This window comes from Vitis riparia, chromosome 4 (genome assembly GCF_004353265.1).
Source record: "Vitis riparia cultivar Riparia Gloire de Montpellier isolate 1030 chromosome 4, EGFV_Vit.rip_1.0, whole genome shotgun sequence".
Taxonomy (NCBI): domain Eukaryota; kingdom Viridiplantae; phylum Streptophyta; class Magnoliopsida; order Vitales; family Vitaceae; genus Vitis; species Vitis riparia.
Genome location: NC_048434.1, coordinates 5,103,139 through 5,125,685, shown reverse-complemented (window position 1 = coordinate 5,125,685; position 22,547 = coordinate 5,103,139). Strand labels below are relative to the sequence as shown.

Sequence of the window (22,547 nt, the reverse complement as noted above, 5' to 3'; positions counted from 1 at the left end):
AGCTAATAGTCCATTCACTGCCAGCCTTTTCAAGGCATATCCCATTTGCAAAATGGGTTCATATATTCAAAGATGTCCTGAGCTTACTTGAATTAAGTTTTAATTGGAAAGAAAGAAAATAGATGGCATGGTAAGTTACTGCATCTGCTAAAAATACAATACAAATAATAATCAAGCTACAAAATAAACTCAAATACAACATGATTATTAAACGGGTAATCGAACACAATGTATATAACCGATGTAACAATCAAGTCAATACTCTTGTTCGAAACAACATGTTTAACCTCCCACCACGATATATTTATGATTCAATTGAACTATTTATTTAAACTAAAATTTTAAATAAGTGAAATATGAATCAAATAGGTTACAGTTATAAATTTGATTAATCAATACAATTACTAAATAGATCAATTCAAGTTATAGAAATTGACCCAAAAATAACATGTTTATTAAACGGGTTATGACGATCAACACAAATTTGATTCAAACATCTGTAAAAAAATGTATCAGCTTCAAGTCATATCAATGAAGCAAAACAAACTTTGCCATCCCATTTCTAAGCAGTGCTCAGGCTTCTATTTTATGCAAGAGGATTGCTTAAAAAACCAAACCATAAGGAAAGAGTACCCAACAAATTCAAATATCAAAGCCCAACCTTTTATCTCAAGCTCGGACTTATACTGTTACCAAAGCAGTTCTCCCTCCTTTTAATGTACTTCAAACAAGGTACCTGCCTTGGCAGTTTCCTTAATCATATTCTTTTAAATTCTGGTATTTTGAAGGAACTAAAAGAAGAATTGGGAAGAATTATCAAGTTTCCAACAATTTGGCAAGAGGCGACAGCTTCTATTGTTATAATCAAGCCATGCTTTGGGTGGTGATGATGGGTTTAGAAACTTAATTGAAAGGGGTGATCAGACATTGCAAAAACAATTCCACCCTTGTGGAAGCTCCTAAAAAATTACACCTAAAGATGGACCCCTATGAGGACTACCAAAGGCTTTTCACATATAGCCAAACAGTAAATTAATGCAAAATATTTAGAACAGAGAAAAAAAAGAGACTAAAAGTTCAAAATAAATAAATAATAAACAATAGAGTTACAAATCTTAACTACATATTTGCAATTAAATTCATGTTAGCTTTGGAAATTTCATTGCGATTTCTGCAAATTTGAAGACATGAAACTCCAAGTTCTTTAGGAATGGTAAATGACTGCAGGCCCTGGTCTCAAAATTACATTAGGCTTAAACTAATTGGATTTGCAATGGAATTTAAAATCAAACAAAATTAATTTTTGAGACAAATTAAGCAGTGATTGACTGAGCCTTGGATTCATGTTATATTCTTTGTCCTTCTATTTATAAGTGCTGGGCTGCTTTCATATTTAATATCCGCATATTTATTTTGACCTTGAGCATAGATCTACAACTTTTTATTGAACTAGTTGTGAATATAACCAAGACAAAGCAGGAGATTTAGCTTTGAATTTAAGGTATAATAAATCAAATAAATTTCATACAGGATACCAGCCCTTTCACAGTTGGACCTCATAAATTTCACCTCCATGAAGCAGCATTTAGTTACATATTTGAACTATGTTTTTAACTCATCTGAAACAATTCATTTCAGATCAGTTCAAATTCCACAAGTCTACCTCATTGTATATCAAAACAGATAAAGCAGATTAGGAGTTGAAAATCTGATTGTTTACTTGGAGAATTCACTAACAACAACCAATAAATCAAACAAAGCATGAAATTTTAAATAATCTTCTGATAACAATCAAGTAATATTACATATGGCATCACTAGACAACAGTTCAAACAGGAAGCATAACATGATAGCTTAGCTACTATAGAAATTATTCAAACCAAAAACAGAACACAACAGCTTACTTCTAAAATGGCAGAGTGGCCTTGCAGCCAAGAGCTTCAAACATCCAAAAAGGAAAGCATTTAGCAGCTCCAATTCCCAGTCATATCCGATCAACAAGAAACCTTGCCAAAGAATTGATTGGTTTAGAAGAATCAACATTTCCAGTTCCTTTTCGCCTGATTTTGATCCTAGCAAGGTAATCAGCTGTGATCCAGGCAAAACTCAACATCACCCTCTCCCCGAAGACCTCATCTGGATTTTGCAACTCCAATGACTTTTTCACCCATGTGGGATGATAAGTGACCTGATACCATGCTGATGCCTTCTGCTCATACAATCTGTTCTTCTCGTCATCAGTAAGTTGATCAAAATCCGAGTTCATCTTCTCAAAAATTTGCCTGAACTCTTTCTTCAGGGAGGAGTAAGCATGCTTCAGCCTCTCCGTCAGTTCCCCTTGCTTCCTGCTTTTGTACTTTGGCATGGACCAAACATGCCCAGTTACAACCTCTTCTTCCCTCTTCACTTTATACTGTCCCAGAAGACCATTTAGCTGACCATCATAAGAGCATTTATGAATCCATGCATCATTGATGAAATCAGCAGATCCTGGAATGCCAAGATCCTCGTCATAAGGAACCTTATCAGCACCAAATATTTGCTCAGAAGATTCTGATACATCTTCACTGTAAGCATCTTTGATCTGGCGATACATTTTGCCTAGGATTTTATTAGACCTGTATGTCTGAAATTCTTCTTTTCCCATGAAATCTGGATACATCTTTGGTTTAAGATGTGGTGGCAAGGTCACAAGCTTGCCAGTTTTAGGAAAATCAACAGCAGTTGCAGCACGCTCTGCCAGATCAAGGCAGGCTTCATCCAGTGCTCCGTATTCACTGCGGTCAGCATGAACCACATGAGCATTGCAGATTGCACCCAGGTTCTCATTCACCATGTTCTTCGTGAAGAAATCTATTATGTCCTGCAAGATAAACACAAATATAACAGTTGCATGGTTTTCCTCCATGGCCAGCTTGAAACTTTAAATGGCATAAGAAACAATAAAAGGAACAACAAATTAAGCCTAGAAGCTTCAGTAAACAATCAGAAATTTACAAAAATATAACGTTTGACACTATCTCCTATATTATACTATTTGAACATCTCAGCATATCACTTCAAAAGTAATCCCTCTACATCAATATGTCATCTTAGATATCCTTGTTGATTTTTTAATCTACTCTCAAGTCTCAACTTGGCAATGCCCTGGGAACTGTGTGATCCCAATTATGCATTCTCAGTAGCACCATTAACCAACACTTCAGCTATATTCAAGTTCTAAGAATTCTGATTGCCAAGAAAATCACTTATTGTTAGGCCAATAACAACAAAAAATCTCATGTGAATTAACCAGATCAATGTGTTCTAAGAAAATATCAACTAAATAAACCAAGGTTATGAACATTAGCATCAACATTGTCCTACTCTACCAGGAATGTTTTTCAAACTTTGGAATCATGAAGCTTAGCATCAACTTAGCCAGTAATACAGGTTTTCCCTTAAAGAAGATGAATAACTGCTTTCATCAGTGAAACAAACTAAAAGAATGCTAAGGTGGTGCTCATGAAAGAATTTGAACTTAATAATATTTTTTTTTTATGGGAAACAATTTTTTTGTCCCTACTAGAACCCAGAACCTCCCAAAACCCCCACCCCAACTCCTTACCACTTAAGCCCAGCCTCAAGAGCTAACTTAATGATGTTGTAGAAACTAAATTCATTGGAAAACAACATTTGAACAGTGTAGATAATTACCAAAGAAGTAACTTCGCGTGCCAGTGCTTTGGCTTCTGCAGAATCATACTGCATGGGTGGCCAACTTTGCTTACTTGGAGGAATAAGGGTTTCCTCCCAGGTCACGAAGTACAGATCCCCATCCAGGTCACTTCCTGATGCTTCATTGGAGTGGGGCCTATCCCCCTTTTGAGGAAAAACCAGACAGTCAACCAGGTGTTCCAAACCTGGCGCATCTACTGCTTCAAGAATCCGTACATCTCCAGGGTGAAGACAAGGATTCTTAGCTATTGCAACAATTCCCTTGATTACTTTTAGGTTTTTCTGTGCAGAAAACCGAGATCCATGCTTTAAGAAACAATTCTCCAAGGAAGGGCTTGAAACCTGGATAAAGCACTGGCCTTGTTCAAGCACCCCTAATTCATCTAGGCAGCCCATCAGCCACCTCCCAGATGGCACAAAGATCCTAGCCTTCTCTCTGAGGCCCCAAAACTGTGCAGCTCTTATACAAGTTAACATGCCCTGTAGATGAGGTTCTGTCTGAGGCTTGAAACCCGCGCTTAACATTATTGCTGCAGTATTTCCTTGCTCAGCACATGATGCGATAAGAACATCAAAAGCCACATCTGTGTCTGTGAGCATTTGATTTAGTTTAGAAATCATTGATTCCTGCATTTTCCAGAATATTTTATCTGGAACATTCAAGGCCGAAAGCAATGTCACTATCTGCCTGTTTAAGAATCCTGGCTGAAACCTTGTCCATGAACAAATTTCAAGGACGGTATGGTCTGAAAGGAACTTGTTCATACTAGGCCTCCAAGACAGACGAATCCCATCATTGTCACTTGGCCAACATGCAACTACCCCTTTGCAGCCAGCGTATCTTATCTGATATGCTGACGGTGTGCCTTCCAGTTTCAATTTCTCTGCAACTTCCATTGCAAGATCAGGGACTATTTTGCCAATCCCATCAGAGAAATCATAGCCATTCCTCTTGATATCCGGAAGTTCCTTCACCTCCCATGATGGAACTTCAACCGTGGCATAAGTGGATGAAAAGCACTGCCCCATCCTGGCAGCACACTTCGCAACATTTCGGTTTGTGAACTTTCCCATCCAACTTTTTATGGCCCTGACACTTGTTTTCTTGTCTTCAGCAAAAAACCAAGCAGAACGATCCCTCAACTGGTTAGATGAGAATGCCAAGAATGAGTACTTCCGACCACATAAATAGAAGCCATCAGTCAAAATAGTTTTAACCCTTTTGAACACTCTAGTTTTCTGGGGAAAGGAATTTGATGTGATCACTTTTACAATCGGGGCAACATAATAGTTGAGAACATTAGCATTAATCGTCTGCATGCCTTCATCCATGAAGGTAACCCTTAAAAATCGATCAGAAACTTCTTTATAATTCCTAAGAACCCTATTAGAGAGTTCAACTTCAGGTGGAAGACAATATGCTTTGGACGGGGTAATGACCAATCTCCTAACTTCCACAATATCATCCAACTCTTTCGGGCTCTTGAGAAGCTTAGGGTTCTTTAGCAACCATTTATGGACAAGCTTAAGCCTCTGATATGCATCGAAAACTGGGTGCCTGTAGGAACATATGTGCTTTAATGCTGCTATATTGATATCCTTCTGTTGGCTTCTCAATAAATCAAAGAATTTGTCAGACAACTGATGCTGGTTGATTATGCCTTTGTGCATGACAGCATTCACTAGAAACATTACCCGAAAATCTATGCCTTCCTTGTGTTGAATACAGAAAAAGGGGTCTGACATAGGCAACCCAAAATCAGGTTCATCCCGGACCCTAAGCTGCCATTTGGGACTGTCTTCTAATACATTGACCCTACGTGCCCTGAGGTAGTCCATGGCCTTCTTCAACTTTGCACCATAACGAGGTGGGATTGAAATTCTATAGGAATTACATCTCCCAATGGCTCCACTAACTGTAAAATCAGTGGTTCGGATCCATGGATCATCATCATCCAATAGGTCAAAGGGAACTGTTTCTTCAATATCATCATCGGCAGTTCTGTAATAGACAAACGGAGATGAAGATAGCTGCAACAATAATATTAAAGACGACATATCTCTTCGTTGTCTGACCTCATTGATTTCTCTCACCAAGAACTCCACTTTAAAATTGCATTTTATCACAGCATGTTTGGGCATGCCTTTGAAAGAGAAAGCAGTATCCTTTGTGAAAAGAAACTTACATGTCCCATCAAAGGGATCCACAAGAAAATCAACCCCAGAAGAGGGTCCTCTCCAACCAGCAAAGTACTCATCACGGCTAACCAAGATCCCAATCTCAAGACGCACATCAGGAAACTTAAAAGGAAATGTAGTCCTCCTCCTCTGGTTCAAGTGGAACGGAGTCTCAGGCCCCAAACTTACTTTCAAGGGCTTGCCACGCAAAAAGAGTTCACTCTTGCCAGCAGCATCCAAAGCCCAAGTTGCTGCTTCAGGGGACACAAAATGCACAAATGCATGCGGCTCAACTTTTTTGTAATCTTCTGTTCTTTCAATCTTTGCGGTGTCAATGATCTCAAAATCAGGATAGGACTCAGGAGGAGTTGAAGAAGTTTTCAGTCTGCACCTATCAACACTTCCAATTGTATCTTCCAAGTAATACATTAACTCTGTTGCAGTGACATATTGATCGAATCCACCAATACTAATTTGCGTTACCACCATATCCTTTTCACTTCCCTCTGACTCCATTTCTTACAAATGTTCCAAATCCAGGTCCCAAATATTATAGACTATAGTTTCTCAGCTCCACCTGACACAACCAAGCAAGTTTATGAACACATGTAAAAACAATCACCTTGATTTAGTACCCCTTCCAATCAATTTCATTGTTCACTTTAGTAATAAAATTAAGAATATGCTCAAGACAGAATCCCACAAAAAGATCAGTAGAAAAATAAAATGAAACAACCACAGAAAAAACTATTAATTAATTAAAATTCATCGAATTGAAACTTTCCAATAAATAAAAAGTTCACCATCTTCATTGTCACAAACCTCAGAACATGTAAAAGAAAACAATCATATTTGAAATACTTGATAATTGGGATTTACTAATGGCAGAAAAGTTTCAACTGTTATTGCTTGGATAGTTAGAATATGTTGAAAAATAAAATTTTGATTCTGATATTTGATTATTTGCTCCCTTTTTCCCTTTTGGTCTTTCAGTGCCCTTTGTACACTCCCTGTGTACTTGGGTATGCCCCTCTCTTTTTGTTAGATGTTTATTTTAGTGAATTTTTCTCCACCTATCAAAAGATAAATAAAATTAGTTCTATTCTAGTTCTATTCCAATGACTTTTTTCTTTTATTTTGCTGAAATTTAAGTTTTGATAAAAACTTCCATTTGATTTAGTCCTATTTTGAAGGAATGCATAATTTTTTTATGGATCTCCTTTTTCTTTCTTTTTTTTCTTTTTTTAAATTTAGCACATTAAACCCTAACAATCAAATCCTTACATACAGCTAAAAATAAACGTAAGAGAGGACCAAAAAAATAAATTTACATCAAAGAATAGGGTTGATCAAATTTAAGGAAAAGGACAAAAACCTGCCAGCTTAGAAGAAAACTGAGCATCAAAGCTCAACAACAATTGTAAGAGGTAGATACCCTTACTGATTCTCACTCTTAATGTTAAATGAAAAGATTTTCAACTTTGGTTCCTATTAAAAAGAGATTAAATGGTATGTGACTTGAGACAAGAATGGTACAACAGTAATGTTTTGGGTATATGTTTGGAATTGATATGTCAATATTGGAGTAGTCTAGATCTCTGAAACACAAGCATGACTGGTCTACAACTTGAGATAGGATGTCCAGATCCTTCAATTAAAATCCATAAAGAAAAGCAAGTAGGATCATGGTCCCTCAAGGAAGACATTTCCATATATATATGAGTTCAGAGGTTTATATCCATGTGTTGAAGTCGTAAAGACGGGGAAAAGGATGATGTTAGTTGAATGATGACTATACATTCTTGAGGTTTTGACTATGAATTATATGCCTGATTGTATGGTTTCTATATAGACTGGCGTAAGTGTGGAAGAAGGTAATTAGGGAATTTATAGGTGTACAATTTTGTAATTAAGGAGAGAATTAGGACAATCCCATAATACAGGGGCTCTAATGTAATTAGATTGGGAAGGTTCCTATTTTTGGTGTTAGGAATAATTGTATAAATATGTAAGTTTGTACAGATTGAAATCAAGGAAAAATTCATTCTCTTTATTCCTTCTAATTTTTCAAAATATTCATGATATGAGAGCCTAGTGTCACGGACTTAGTTGTTTCCTAAGCTCATGCGGCACTTAGACAAGTCAAGACCCTTGATCTTGCTAAGTCAGCCTTACTCCCAATGCTTAGCTTGCTAGGCTAAGACGCTTACGACTTGGAAGCTTGAGAAGGCGTAGTAGGCAACTCTTTAAAGAATGGAAGCTTTATTGCTTTCAAAGGAAGCTTTACAATGCTTGGAAGCTCACTTGCTTGGTGCCTTGGCCAAATGAGGCCCTCACATATTTATAGGCACCAATGGAACTCTCTGGAGCCTTGGAGGGTTCCTTACAATTCAAGAATATTCTAGAATGTCCTACATCATTCTATGTACAAGTTTATGTACAAGAGACCTCTAGAATTCTCTAGAAAGCCTTGGACTCCTCTCATGCATTCCATCATAATGTAGAGATGTGTGGACTTCTCTAAGCATTTCTAGAATCTTCCACACTTTTCCCACCAATAGCTAAGTGTAGGAGTCTCCAGAAGCTTCCTAGGCTCTATATAAACTCATGGGGAGGCTCATTTGAAGCATCTTGTGACACTCTCCCCCACGGGTTTGCTCGCTAGTCTCCTCCACATTAGAGCCCGACATGCTTCCTTTACTATGCCCGCTTCGTAACTGCGCTCTGATACCACTTGTCACGGACTTAGTCGTTTCCTAAGCTCGTACGACACTTAGACAAGTCAAGACCCTTGATCTTGCTAAGTCAGCCTTACCACGTCTTCTCAAGCTTCCAAGTCGTAAGCATCTTAGCCTAGCAAGCTAAGCATTGGGAGTAAGACTGACTTAGCAAGATCAAGGGTCTTGACTTGTCTAAGTACCGCACGAGCTTAGAAAACGACTAAGTCCGTGACACTAGGCTCATAACTTTGGGAATCAAGAAGAGAAGAATTTTCGGTCTTCCTTGCCAAGTTTGAAGATCATAATCGACCTTCATTGTTGGCCTTAAGGATTTCCCTCTCGTCTAAATCACACCATTGTTGCAAACACAACCTCATACTAACACTACAAACCTAGATTGCAAACTCATCGCCAAAGCAACTGGAGACCTTAGCAATCATCTTCATCGTCACTTTTGCCTCTACCTCGTGAACCAAATATAGATAGCAAAGTCTTCGTGAAACAAAGATCATGTCGTTGCCCTTGTCTCTGCTCTGTCATCATCCTGGTCTTTGCCTCACACTGCCATCCTTGTGCAATCACCCTTGCAAACTCCTCACATTACCATCACTGTGTCATCACCCTTGAGAACTCATCGTGAATGCAACAACCACCCTAATCTTTGTGTCATTGGTACAACAAAAGACCGCAAAGCTGAAGCTCCAACGTAACCACGACAACCTTAAGATGGTTGTCTACACTTAAATAGGTGGGCTACGGTTTTTATTTTTAGGGTGTAAGAGATGAATAAGGAATAAAGTTCATGATAAGAGAAAAAATAAAATAAAAAAATAGATAAAATGAAGATTCAACGAAGAAAAGGTGGAAACCATAGAGTTTCACTAAGGCCTTTTAAGAATCTCACCTAGAAGAAAATCAATAGAGTCTCACCATTGAAGATTACAACACTTGTAATAAAAAAAACATAATATCATTAACATCAATCAATTCATTCTTTTGATTTACATCGATTAGCCATATTTATAGGCTTCTCTAAGAAATCCAAAGTCTACTAGGATTTTAATAACCTATTATGACTTTAATTCCAATTATCTTAAACTAATTTAGTTAATCATAATTTGACTCCAATAAATATTAATCCTAATTTAATTCTAATTAATACTAATTCTAATTTAATTACAAGTAATACTAATCTGAATTTAATTGTAACTGATACAAATTCCCTTTTTTGATGTATATTTTAAAAATTCATCCTCATCAATGCCCCCTGACTTGAAAAAAACCTTGACCTCAAGTTTTAGTGATTTTCCATGATCAATTGAAATTCCAAGCAATGCCTTCCACCTTTTCTTTCTTTGTCGATTATTTGCCATGATAAGAGCAAATCTCAAGATCTCTTGGATTTGTTCAATTTCATACAAGACAAATACAAAACTTTGAAAAACTTTTTAGTGTTGTAAAACAAGTTGATAGTTTTCGAAATAATTGTGTCATTAACAAGCTTGGGCAAAGTTGCTTCCCACATTTTTTTTTGTAAATTGTCTTGCAGAAGAATAAAATTTTTGAACTCCCAACATTCAAGAGAAATTTTAGAAAATTCTTCACTTTTGCCCCTAACCATGATAATGTTTTGCTTTGGAAATTCAAGCACCGACTCTTCTAAAGTTTTTACAACTTCTTTGAGCTCTCTTAAAGATTCTAGGATTAGTTTCATCACCTCTTGTATTCTAGATTCATTATTGACGATTTCTTACTCCTTACTAGTAACTACAAATTGCTTCTTAATGGGAGTATTTGATGGTTCTTATGGTTTCAAGGATGCTAATTTTTCCTCTGCTTGCTTAAGTGGTGGAATTTCCTTCAATAGATGAAGGATCTTCTTACGCCTATTGTGCACAAATGTGTAAGTGTTCTCACATCCATCATGTTGGACCCTTTCATAAAAAAATCATGATCTTCCAAGCATAATATGGGCAACTTTCATATGCAAAACATCACACCATGTCGATAACTCAAAATTATTACTAAAATTAAATATCACTAGACAACAAGAACTCACCAAAATAGATATGTCATTTACCCATGTTATTTGATAGGGATTCGGATGCTCTTTTGTCTTTAGATTAAGTTTCTCAACAAGTTCTTCTGAAACTAAGTTGGAACTACTACAACCATCAATAATCATAGTACATAGTCTTCTTTGCCAAGCAACACAAGTTTGGAAGATGCTAGTATGTCATCAATCCTCCTCTTCATTTAACCTTGGTATGTTTACCAGGGGTTGAATAAAAAAAGTTGTAGCCTTCAACCATGTTTGCATACATAGCTCCACTCCTCAATTGCATATGCCTTCATACCAAAAACTTTTGCTCTGATATCAAAACTAATTTAGGACAACCCTGAGATGGTTGCCTACACTCAAATAGGTTGGTTAGGGTTTTTATTTTTAAGGTGTAAAGAGAGTTCAAATACTTAGCAAAGAATTCCCGACTTTCAATGAGACTATCTCTATTATCCTAATAGAAGAAAGTCAAAGAAGTGTTATGCTCAAACATCAGAATTTGGAAGGCTTAACTATAGTTGCTAACAAGGGAAATGATTAAAAGACAAGCATTGTTGATCACAAAACAACTAATCAATCAAGGGACCCAAATCGTCATAACAAGGATAACTTATGATGCCCTTATTGCCAAAAAGCAAAACATACACGAAAATGATGTTGGAAGCTCCATGGCAAGCTATCAACATCTAGCAAAGAATGGGGTTACAATGGAGGGCAGCAAAGGGTTAATGGGCAAGCACACTTATCTTCTATGCAACTAGTTGAAGAGAGATACCTAGAACAAGGCAAATTCAACCCAAATGAGATTGAAAAACTAAGAACTTGGTTGGGAACTCTTTCAGGTAAGTTTCCTATTTCCATTGAATTAAAGTCTCGAATGAAACCTTTGTCAATTCATGGGTTATAGATTCAGGTGTCACAAATCACATGACTCATTCATCACACAAATTTAACAACTATAACCCATGCCCAAGTAGTAGGAAAATAACCACAGCTAATGGTTCATTAACCATCATTGTAGGTGTAGGAGATGTCCAAATTAGTCCTACACTCACACTTAGATACGTGTTTCATGTTTCAAAGTTGTCCACTAATCTTGTCTCTATACAAAAGCTTACACAAGATTTGGATTATAATGTGATTTTTTATCCTATTCACTATGTATTTCAAGACTAGGATTTAGAGAAGTTCATTGGACTTGCTAAGGTACGAAACGGGTTATGCCACCTTGATATATTCGGCAAATCATCCTTATCACTTCTTTCTGGGCACCATCTTTTCAATAAAGAAAAAATATGGCTTCATCATTGTAGACTTGGACATCTGTCATTTAAAACCCTTAAGGTCTTGTTTCCTTCTTTATTTAGAAGATTAGATGTTAAGAGCTTTCATTGTAATGTATGTGAACTGGTCAAACACAAGCGAACCTTTCTAATAAGCAATAAAAGAAGTTCAAATCCTTTTCGTCTAATTTATAGTGATATTTGGAGTCCAACTATAACTAATATATCTAGAGCACATTGGTTTGTGTATTTTATTGATGATTATACTAGGGTCTCTTAAATCTTCTTACTTAAAACAAATCTAATGTGAGTTTAGTTCTCCTCAATTTCCATAACATAACTACAAACCAATTTGGCGTCAAAATCAAGAGGTTTCAATCTAACAATGCTAGAGATTATTTCAATCAAATCCTAAGTCCATACTTTCAACAAGAAAGAATAATTCATGAGTCATCATGCATAAACACCTCATAACAAAATGGAGTTGCTGAGAGGAAAAATGGTCACTACTTGATACAACATGAACTTTCTTGTTCTAAAATAATGTACCTAAATCTTATTAGGGGGAAGTCATTCTAACCACCACACATCTTATGAACCGCTTACCCTTCAGAATCTTAGGTTTCAAAGTCCCATGAAAATGTTCTCCATGTTTTATCCTCATACAAGAACCACAAACCATCTCATTCCTAAGATATTTGGTGTGTATCCTTTATTCATGTTCACAATCAAAATAAAGGAAAATTAGATCCAAGAGCAATCAAATGTATTTTTGTGGGATTATTTATTTTTTTTATAGGTAAATTTTTGTCCCCATTGGAACTTGAACCTAGAACCCTCCCATAAATCCTTTCCATCCCTTTACCACTTGAGTCTCAAGCCTTAAAGGCATATTTTTGTGTGATATTCTTCAACTCAAAAGGGATATAAGTGCTACCATCCACCATCCAAAAATTTTTATGTCTCTGGCAATATTTGCTTTCAATGAAAGTGAGTCTTATTTTAGCACTTCTCATCTTCATGGAGGAATTCCATCAAGTAAGATAAGGATCAACATTCCTTTCTTGTTGATCCATGTTCCATTGACCTTCCCAAAGTGTTTAAGCCATCTGAAACCCCATCCAAACCCCCTTTTCTATTTCTGAGTCATCTATATCATCTCTTAAACCCACTAGTGAACAAATCGATGAGTCCATGGTGGTTGCTCCTAAGAATAGAATGATTGGCTATGTGTTCTCAAGGAAAAAAACTACAATCCTGAAACTTATACTAGTTCAAGAGTCTGAATCAACTTATGGAAATGAGGTAACTATTTCTTGTTCTTCCTTACACAATGAATTAGAACTTCAGTCTAAAAAAACCATAAATCATAATCCCCCTTTTGTCATTAGAAAAGGAACTAGGGAATGCACTAAACGTCATTTGTATCTACTTTCTCATGTTGTGTCATTTGAAAAGTTTTCATTGTCACATTTCTACCACCCTATCCAAGGCTTTATCTAATGAGAATTGGAAACAAATCATGAATGTAGAAATAGAGGCCCTATAGAGGAATAAAACTTGGAAGTTGGTGGATTTGCCTACATGGAAAAAAGCAAGTGGGATGCAAGTGAGTTTATACTATTAAGTATAGAACAGATGGGTCATTAGAGAGGTACAAGGCAAGATTGGTGGCTAAAGGATATACTCAAGATATATGGTGTAGATTATCTTGAGACATTTGCTCCAATTGCCAAGATGAACATGGTCAAAATTCTGTTATCATTGGCAAGTAATTATAATTGAGATCTACAACAATTTGACGTAAAAAATGTGTTTCTACATGAAGACTTGGAAGAAAAAATTTATATGGAAGTTCGTCCTGGATTTGGAAGTAAACTAACCACTGAATAGGTGTGTAAACTAAAGAAAGCTCTATACGGGCTGAAACAATCTCCAAGGCAATGGTTTGGAAGGTTTACCAAAGTGGTGGAAAATGTGAGGTATAGACAAAGTCAAGGAAATCATACATTATTTATCAAGCACTCAAATTCAGGAGGAGTTACGACTCTTCTGGTATATGTAGATGACATCATTGTGACAAGAATGATGAAAGGGAGAGACAAACTTGAAGGCAATGTTTGACCAAGGAATTTGAGATTAAAAAGTTAGGAAGGTTGAAGTACTTCCTAGGAATTGAAATTGCACACTCTAAGTAGGGAATTTTTATTTCTCAACATAAATATGTAACGAACCTTCTCAAAGAAACAAGGAAGTTGGCATGTAGGCCAGCAAGCACACCAATAGATCCAAATCATAAGCTTGGAGAGGCTGAGGAAGATACTGTCGTAAATAGAGAGATGTATCAATGCTAAGTAGGGAGACTCATTTATCTTTCTCACACAAAACTTGATATAGCATATGTTGTGAGTGTAATTAGCCAATTCATGCACAATCCAAAAGAGGTTCATATGCAAGTTGCTAACCAAGTTCTACAATATCTTAAAAGGTCTCTAGGAAATGGCATTCTATTTAAACGAAGCTTAGGGCTAGTACTTAAGGCATACACAAATGCAAATTATTATGGATCTATGGTTGATAGAAGATCAACCACAAAGTATTGCACCTTTCTTGGTGAGAATTTGGTAACATGGAGAAGTAAAAAAAACAAAGTTTGGTGGCTAGATCTAGTGCAAAAGCGAAATTTCGCACAATGGCTCAAGGAGTTTGTGAACTACTATGGTTGAAGAACATTTTAAAAGATTTGAAGATTAAATGGAATAACCCCATGAGACTTTGCTGTGACAAAAAATCTATAATTAGTATTGTACATAATCCAACGTAACATAATCGAACAAAGAACATAAAGATAAACAAACATTTTATTAAAGAGAAACTAGATGGTGGATTGATCTATACTCCTTATGTAACTACTAACTGCCAACTTGCAAATACACTCACCAAAGGTTTAAGCAGTATAGCATTTCAAGCAAGCATATCCAAGTTGGGAATGGAAAACATCTATTCGCCAGCTTGAGGGGAAGTGTGGAAGAATGTAATTAAGGAAGCTATAGGTGTATAATTTTGCCATTAAGAAGAGAATTAAGACAATCCCATGATCAAGGGGATCTGATTTAATTAGATTAGGAAGGTTCCTATTTTTTGTGCTAGGAATAATCGTATAAATATGTAGGTCTGTACAGATTGAAATTGAAATCAAGGAAAAATTTATTCTCTTTATTCATTCAAATTCTTCGGTAAGCATTATACTTTCAGGTAAATAAGAGGTGGTGTCTTAAATAAAAAGCACCTAATGAAAAATGGAGGCACAACCCAACTACAGAAGACAGCTACAAAGAATGATGTAAGCAACCAAAATAAAGGAAATAAAATACCATAGACAAAAAAATAGCCTTTAACTGCTGTTCAGTGTATTTAAAAAATCCATTGCCTTTTCTCCACTTAACAAATCCCTCAACCAAGCAAACAAAGCATTGAGGAAGACATTTTAAATCCAAAACAGAATGCTCAATCCTTTAAAGGTCCTTCTTCAAGTACTCCTTCCAAATGCACATGAGAACAAGTATGAGGGAACTAATCTCCACCATGGTTCAAAGCATTGGTCGAGTCCCATGATTTCCTATAATGAAATCAATTCCTGAAACTATATCCTGTTTCACCAACAGCAGTTTCTGCAAAAACTCAGGCATAGCCACAACATACCAGAGAGATATAGGCATAAACTAGCTTAACTCTGACTAAATCCACATTTTCTAGAAAATAAAACCTCAGATGCAAAATCGGAATCAGCAGTGCTCATCCCAACTATCTGAGATTTCCTATATGGGAAAACCTGAATCTAACAGCCATGAATTGAATATGCTAAAAGGGAAGTATAGACATACAGCTGCAAAGGAGGAGATGAGGAAGGCAGCCAGACCCAAATTAGCAGAATAGCATCAATAGCCAATTCAAACAAAACAAAACCCCAAAACATAAGACCACACAATGTTGTTCTAAAATTAAAACAACATAATTCCAAGATTTTTTGCCACCAAGATTGTAAAAAAATTAAAACAAAATGCTTGAATTATCCAACTTTTCCCCATTGATTCATGTAGCAAAGATATAAAATAAATTTCAACCTTTCCCAAGTTATTCCTGAATTGCATAAGAGCCAGAAATACAGTGAGGATTTCCAAATTGTTCCACATCACTGTGATTTGGAATATTTCTTTTTCTTTTTCTTTTTTCTCACAAACTTTGATTTTTCTCTACTCAAATTCATTCTCATATTTTCTCCTTGCACTCTTCAATATTTTCCAAACCGAACTCTAAATAAAGTTCCAATTCAAAATTTCTCTGTATGAATACAACCATCACTACCATCACCAGAAACAACAAATCATTCAGAGGTAATTATATAGAATAACTGAAGTTCAATTTCAAAAGAATGCAGAGAAATAACTCAAAAATCACAGGATTTACTGAAGAGTTAATGTACCAGCTAAGAAGCAAGAAGAGGCTCACTGTGACGAGAATCAGGAAAATCACATGAAGTGTTAAAGCAGACTCACTAGAAGAGAATGCTAAGCCAAGCGTAACAGCCAGACTCAGACCCAGCATCAAAAATGTTGTTTTTAGTGTGTGGTGACTGATGTGATGAAAAAAATCATATCTATTTCCTCCATTGAAGTGAGTGGCAATTGCTGCAACTAGCCTCTCCTCTCTCTGTTTTTGGTCTCTGTGGTGTCACTAGTGTGGTTCTGCAGCAACAGCTGCCCTTCTCTCTCTCTTTTTCCTCCTCTCCCCCCCTCCCCCAAATGCTCTTGGTTGTGTTGGTTAGTAGGTGTGCACTGTGAGTGAATTAGGGATTTGAAGAAAGGGTGATCATGTGTTATTTTATATGAGAACTGTTTACCATTTTATATGTCAATGTGTGGTATAAATCATTAAGTATAGAAAGAATTGCATTAATTTAAGGTAATATATTACCACATTTTATAATCTATTATTTTATATGATAATAGTTTATTATGTTATAGTTAATGGTGTGGTATAAATTATATTAGTTTAGGTAATGCATTATTTTATATGGTAATGGTAGCATAGATGGTGTATTAATTTATTATTACCAATATATTGAAAGCATTTAATTTATTATTATATTAACATATTAAAATCATTAAATTAACAATATATCATACTTTGGTTGATACGTATATTTTTATATTTATATTTAATTATAAAGTGTTGTAATCATCTAATCAAAACTAAAAATGGAATTAATGATTGAATTGTATATCTTTTAGTAAAAATATCATTGTATTTAAAATAAAATAATTCAATTCTTAGCCTCATCATAAATTAGTTTGTGTGGAGACTTTTATAACTATTTAAACAATGTTAAATGTGAGAAAATTTTATGTTATTAGTTCTTTAAGCTTATTTAATTGTATTTATTCTTCTAAAAAAAATTTCATAATATTTTTATAGTTTTTTAAACTTTTTAACAATCTTATTTTGCATCAGGACCTTCCAAATCAATGGCCGAGACCACAACTTTGAACCATGATCTCCACACTCTTTTACCTTTGTCAATGAAGCTGCCATGGCAACTGAAAAGAGTTGCCCTAGTAGAACGAGGAAGAACCAGGAACTCCAAAGAATGTAAAAACCAAAAGCAACAAGCTAAGAAACCCAGTGAAGGAAGATATGGGCCCAGGACCAGCTTTTTCTAATAAGGTGATCTAGTGTGAGAATTTTCTCCCATGCTGCTTCCCAAATGAAGAACCCAACCTTGGAAACAACAATAAAACCCCACACCTCTGTAGATAGGCTAGAGGCACTCAAATCACAAAGATTAGAAAAAAGACTTCTCTTTCAAATAAAAGATAAGCTTACTAGCTACAACTCCTTCAACAGCCAGGGAAGCTCCCAGGCAATATTAAACACAAAAAATAACAAAGCTTGGAAACTCCACACAAAGCCACAATGAATAAGAGTATGATTAGGGCCACATGCAAATGCAACATGGATTAGTAAAAAAAAAAAAACCATCCCCTTTTCATTAGTAACAATTTTATCTTATACCACCCTCCATTCTCCAAGGTAAAGAAACTGACTTGCACTGGAACTAAAGGATCCAAACTTCCTTAGCAGGAAAAGAACCAAAAGTCCCATTCTTCACTAACATTCAGACCCACTCATCTAGGCAACCTTCCTCACAGCCACCAGTTAGCGCACTGAAAAGAAACTTGCATGGTCAAGCCCCCTATCAGGGAATGATGGAAATAATTTTTCTTTGAAATCCACCACACTAATCTATCCCCACTCTCACACCTATGTGTTTTGTCTGTAACTATGTTGAATGAATGTGCAAAGCTAACCCTCAACATGATCCGCCCATACTAAGCATCAAGTCAGAACTTAATTCTGAAACCATTACTCACAAAATGCAAGTGTGAGAATAAAAATCCTCTCAACCACTCATAGTTTTCTTAAAAAATCACCCCGTAAGTCTTTTTCCCTACTCTAGAAACACCAACCACCCTCCTCCATCTATGCAAGCTCCCCAAAATTATTTTCCTCCACAAACCATCCTTTTCACCAGAAAACCTCCACAATCAATTACCAAGCAACATCTTGTTGAGCTCAACCAAACTTCAAATTCGCAACCCGCTTTTGGACTTTTTAGAATAAATAATAGGTCAGTTAACCAAATGTAATTTTTTTTTCTATAGGCCACTTATAAGTTTTTTTGTGCACCCAATCTTACTAGCATGTTTTGTATTTAAAAGTTGCAAGACCCAACAAAATTGAAAAGAGAGATTTGTCTTTTTAGTCTAGAGATTTTCCTTTTTAATGGGGATAGTTAAATTAAAATTAAAGGCTTCAGGCTTTAAGAAATCAGAAGATATTATATATTGTTGATGCATTAGATTTGGTTGACAATTTTATTCCATCATCACATTAAATCCAATGTGTCATACTTTCAAGGGTCTAATCGGTTAAAATTGATTTCAAGCTACTTCAAAGTCGATCCAAATTCAAGGTACATATACATGGGATGGATTAGAATTTAAGAAATGGCAATTAAACATGTACTAGATAAAATTTCGAAGAGAATATATTGAAAAATGGAGCCAAAAATGCAAAATGGAGCATGATAGTTCAAACGCCACATATGGGATGTTCAAATGCGATACATGGGATGTTAAAACTCCACATATGGGACTATCAAACACCATACATGGGACGTTCAAACATCATCCTAGCTTTAAACATCCCTTACAGGATGTTCAAATATCGGCTAGTCCTTTCCTATTTCAAAACCCATATTTTTCCATTGTTAATGGCTTTTTGATAAATTTGACTTTGAAAATCTCTCCAAATATTCTTCCATGGTTTTGATATAAAAACTACGTTTTCTAAGTTGAAAAATAAGCACAAGAAAATATAACCATCCCTCTACCCTGCAATCCATCCTTTTAGAACTTTCGAAAGCAGTCTTGATAGTATTTTTGGCAAAAAGGAAGATGCATCAATCCACTAGCCTCAACACAAGGTTGAGGTGATCCACTAAAGAGGACATAGTGTTGTGTCAAGGATGTGAAGGAATCGTGTTGGTGCTGACCAATATTAACCCTGGAAATATGTGCATCCAGATCCAGTAAAATTGTTTACATTTTTTTAATAGTTAGTGAATCTTATTACGGTCGTGTGACCCATGATTTTTTTACATCTACAAAGTTTATGAGAGACTTTATAGGTAAACTTTCCATGTATGTTTGGTGTTCTTGTGTGGTGCTTGAATTTCCCTCTTTATGATTTGAATCATTGAAAATATTAAAATCCAAATATAATTAAATAGATTATATCAATTTCTTGGACAAACTATTCACACCCCTCCTCTCCCCCTCCCCCTAGGTAGTTCCATAATCCAAAACATATCTAGTTTACTTAGTTTAGATTATTATTTGAGGCGTGAGAAGAGTAACCTGATTATAGATATTACACTCTTTTGCTACAAAATCATTCCTTACAACCTAAATTTCCTTTCTCTTTTCTTACTTAAGATTGTCATCACACTATGATATATAATTTGCATGATTTTAAATGTCATAAATTCCTAATGCACAAGGCAATTCAAGATAGATTTTTTATTTTTTATTTTTTATTTTTATTTTTTTCAAAAAAAGGATCCCCTTAGATGGCCAACAAAGCTGGCTTGGAGATTTTCTTGATACCAACAACCAGTCTACATATTAAGCAAAGCCACTGAAGAACTTTTTGATATCGATTTAGGTGTTACAAAACACAAGTATTATGGACTATTCTGTTTATTGGTCAGAATTACAGTTCTTTTAGTGTTTCCAATCTAGCATTTTTCATGTGCTAAATTTACAATTTTTTACAAATTAAAATTTTCTCCAGCTAAATGTGTGTTATCCTCCAAAGAATCAAATTTCATTTTAGTTTGAGTCATAATTTTTGAAGCAATCATCAGAAACTGCTTGATTTTAATCAGTACATTTACTTTATGTATTTAATGTTTTAAACCTGTACCTTTTGTATTGAAGAGAAATTAGACCTAATGAATGCAGATCAATTTGCCACAGGTTCCGAAATCACCAGTTAAACCCAGCATTTTGAATCAGGCCTTGGATCCAAAAATCTAGGATGTGATAGCCCACTTTTTTTGGCTTGGTGCCTCAAAATGGAGCAACAGGAGAGGCTTTTTTTTTTAAGGAATTTGGGATTTCAGAAAGGGTGATGCCTCCTTGTATATTTTTAAGGAAGATAAAAGGTAATAAAGGGCGTTCTTTGTGAACTTTATAGTTGCTGGGTTCTAGAGGAATCAAGGTACTGTCTCGGTATGTTATATAAACCCATATGTTACAGAGCTTTAAAACTTATTGTACTATCATTTACGCTGCCTTGGCTTCTGATAAAAGATGGGGAAAAAAAAACAAACTTATTTCGTTAGTTGGGAATCGAGAAAGCAAATACCTCCAACATCCTAAGCCTAATACAGCTATTTATTAGTTGAGGCATTTTTCACAATTTAAAATTCAAAATGTCCATTTTCTTTTCTTTTCCAACATGTTCTCAGCAATCAAAAGGAACTTCGGTTAAGGAATACCATAAACCAATAGCAGAAAATGAAAAATAGATCACTGATTCCGAAAACGATCACAAATTCAATCATCCCACAGCGAAAAGCAACAGTATACAAAAAGCTAATCTCATTCGATCGCAAATTAAACGAAACTGAAGACCCTACTAACCTCTTCCAACCGTTTCAGGCAACAGCAGAGACCATCTCCAGGGGTTTTCACAGAGAGAGCTGTACAAGAGACTGAAAGAAATATATGATATATATATATATAAAAAACATGGGAGAGAGTTGGAAACAATCATGAGAGAGAGATGAGGATGGCCACTTTACTTAAGCTGGAAGTTTACAGGAGTTTAGAGAGAGAGTGAGAGGAGTAAACGTGTTTGTTTCCCGCGAGAATGCTTTCAGTCCATTTCTTCGGTACGGAGGAGATTCTGATTTGAGAACGTCTGATTGGAAGCTGAGAAAATTGGGCCCACTGCTTGTTTTTCTTTTCATTTGATTGTTTCCCGGAAGGAGAAAATTGGACCCGGTTGAGCTGGGAGTCTGAGACTTGGATTTTTTATTTAAGTATAGATAATTAGAAAAAATATTTCTAAAATATGGCACTTCTCCAAATAATTCCAAATCTGCCGCATTTTTGTCCACGTAGGCCTCCTACGTGGAGAAAATTCTCAGACTCCTCCGGTGACGGCCATGCAAATGTCCTAAGAGACCAAACACAAACATCCTAAACAGGCCATAAGCAAAACTTTTTCCCAAATCAAAGAAACCCTACATTCAGAAACTCCATGGTCGTTTCTCTTCCTCGCTAGTCCCGACTGCTTCCTTATCTCTTTCGATTGAAGTTCCAGAAAATCAAAGCCAGCCTTTCTCTTGTGTCGTGAGTCCCAGGGTTCAAAATATCGGCCGAGTCGTATCCGCCTCGACGCCGACCACGACGAGTCCGATTCCAGATACATTTTATACCTAAACTCGGCTTTGAATCGATTAGACTCGGATGACTCGACCGATATTCCGAGTTAACTCGGTCGACTCGGAAAAAAAAAATCAACAGATTCTGAAACCCATCACAACAAGAATCAACATTTTTAGAGAAATCAAGAGTGAAGATTTTTCATCTTTGGTGCGCTGCTGGTGCCGCAACGGTGACTGAACACCGGCTAAACAACCCTCCTTCCGAGTTTGGGAGCAAATAAGAGCTTTGTGCAGTGAAGAAAATAGGATTTGACGGCACCACCGGCAAAACCAACGTCATGAGCGTCCACAGTGGAGGGCAAGATAGGAGAAGAGAGAGGTGGCCATGGCGGTTTCACTCTCTGCAGATCGCACTCTCTGCTTTCAATGGAGGGAAGATAGGAGGATAGGTCTTTGATCCTATGTGGCTCAGCACCATGACATATTTTTACGGGTTCAGCCCACCAGATTAGGCCCAACCCAAGTTCAATTCATAAAAGCCTATGGTCCATGTATTTCTGTATAAATAA

General features: G+C 36.1%; 1 protein-coding gene across 1 annotated transcript; it reads right to left on the bottom strand.

Annotated features, from left to right (window-relative positions):
- Nucleotides 1-1,746: 1,746 nt before the first annotated feature.
- LOC117912535 (RNA-dependent RNA polymerase 6) lies at nt 1,747-21,650 on the bottom strand. Its single transcript, XM_034827145.1, has 4 exons — nt 21,391-21,650; nt 21,230-21,300; nt 3,697-6,472; nt 1,747-2,863 (listed from the first exon to the last, which is right to left on the bottom strand). The coding sequence occupies exons 3-4, from the start codon at nt 6,409-6,411 to the stop codon at nt 1,985-1,987; spliced, it is 3,594 nt and encodes a 1,197-aa protein (XP_034683036.1). The 5' UTR covers nt 6,412-6,472; nt 21,230-21,300; nt 21,391-21,650; the 3' UTR covers nt 1,747-1,984.
- Between the last annotated feature and the right edge of the window lie 897 nt (nt 21,651-22,547).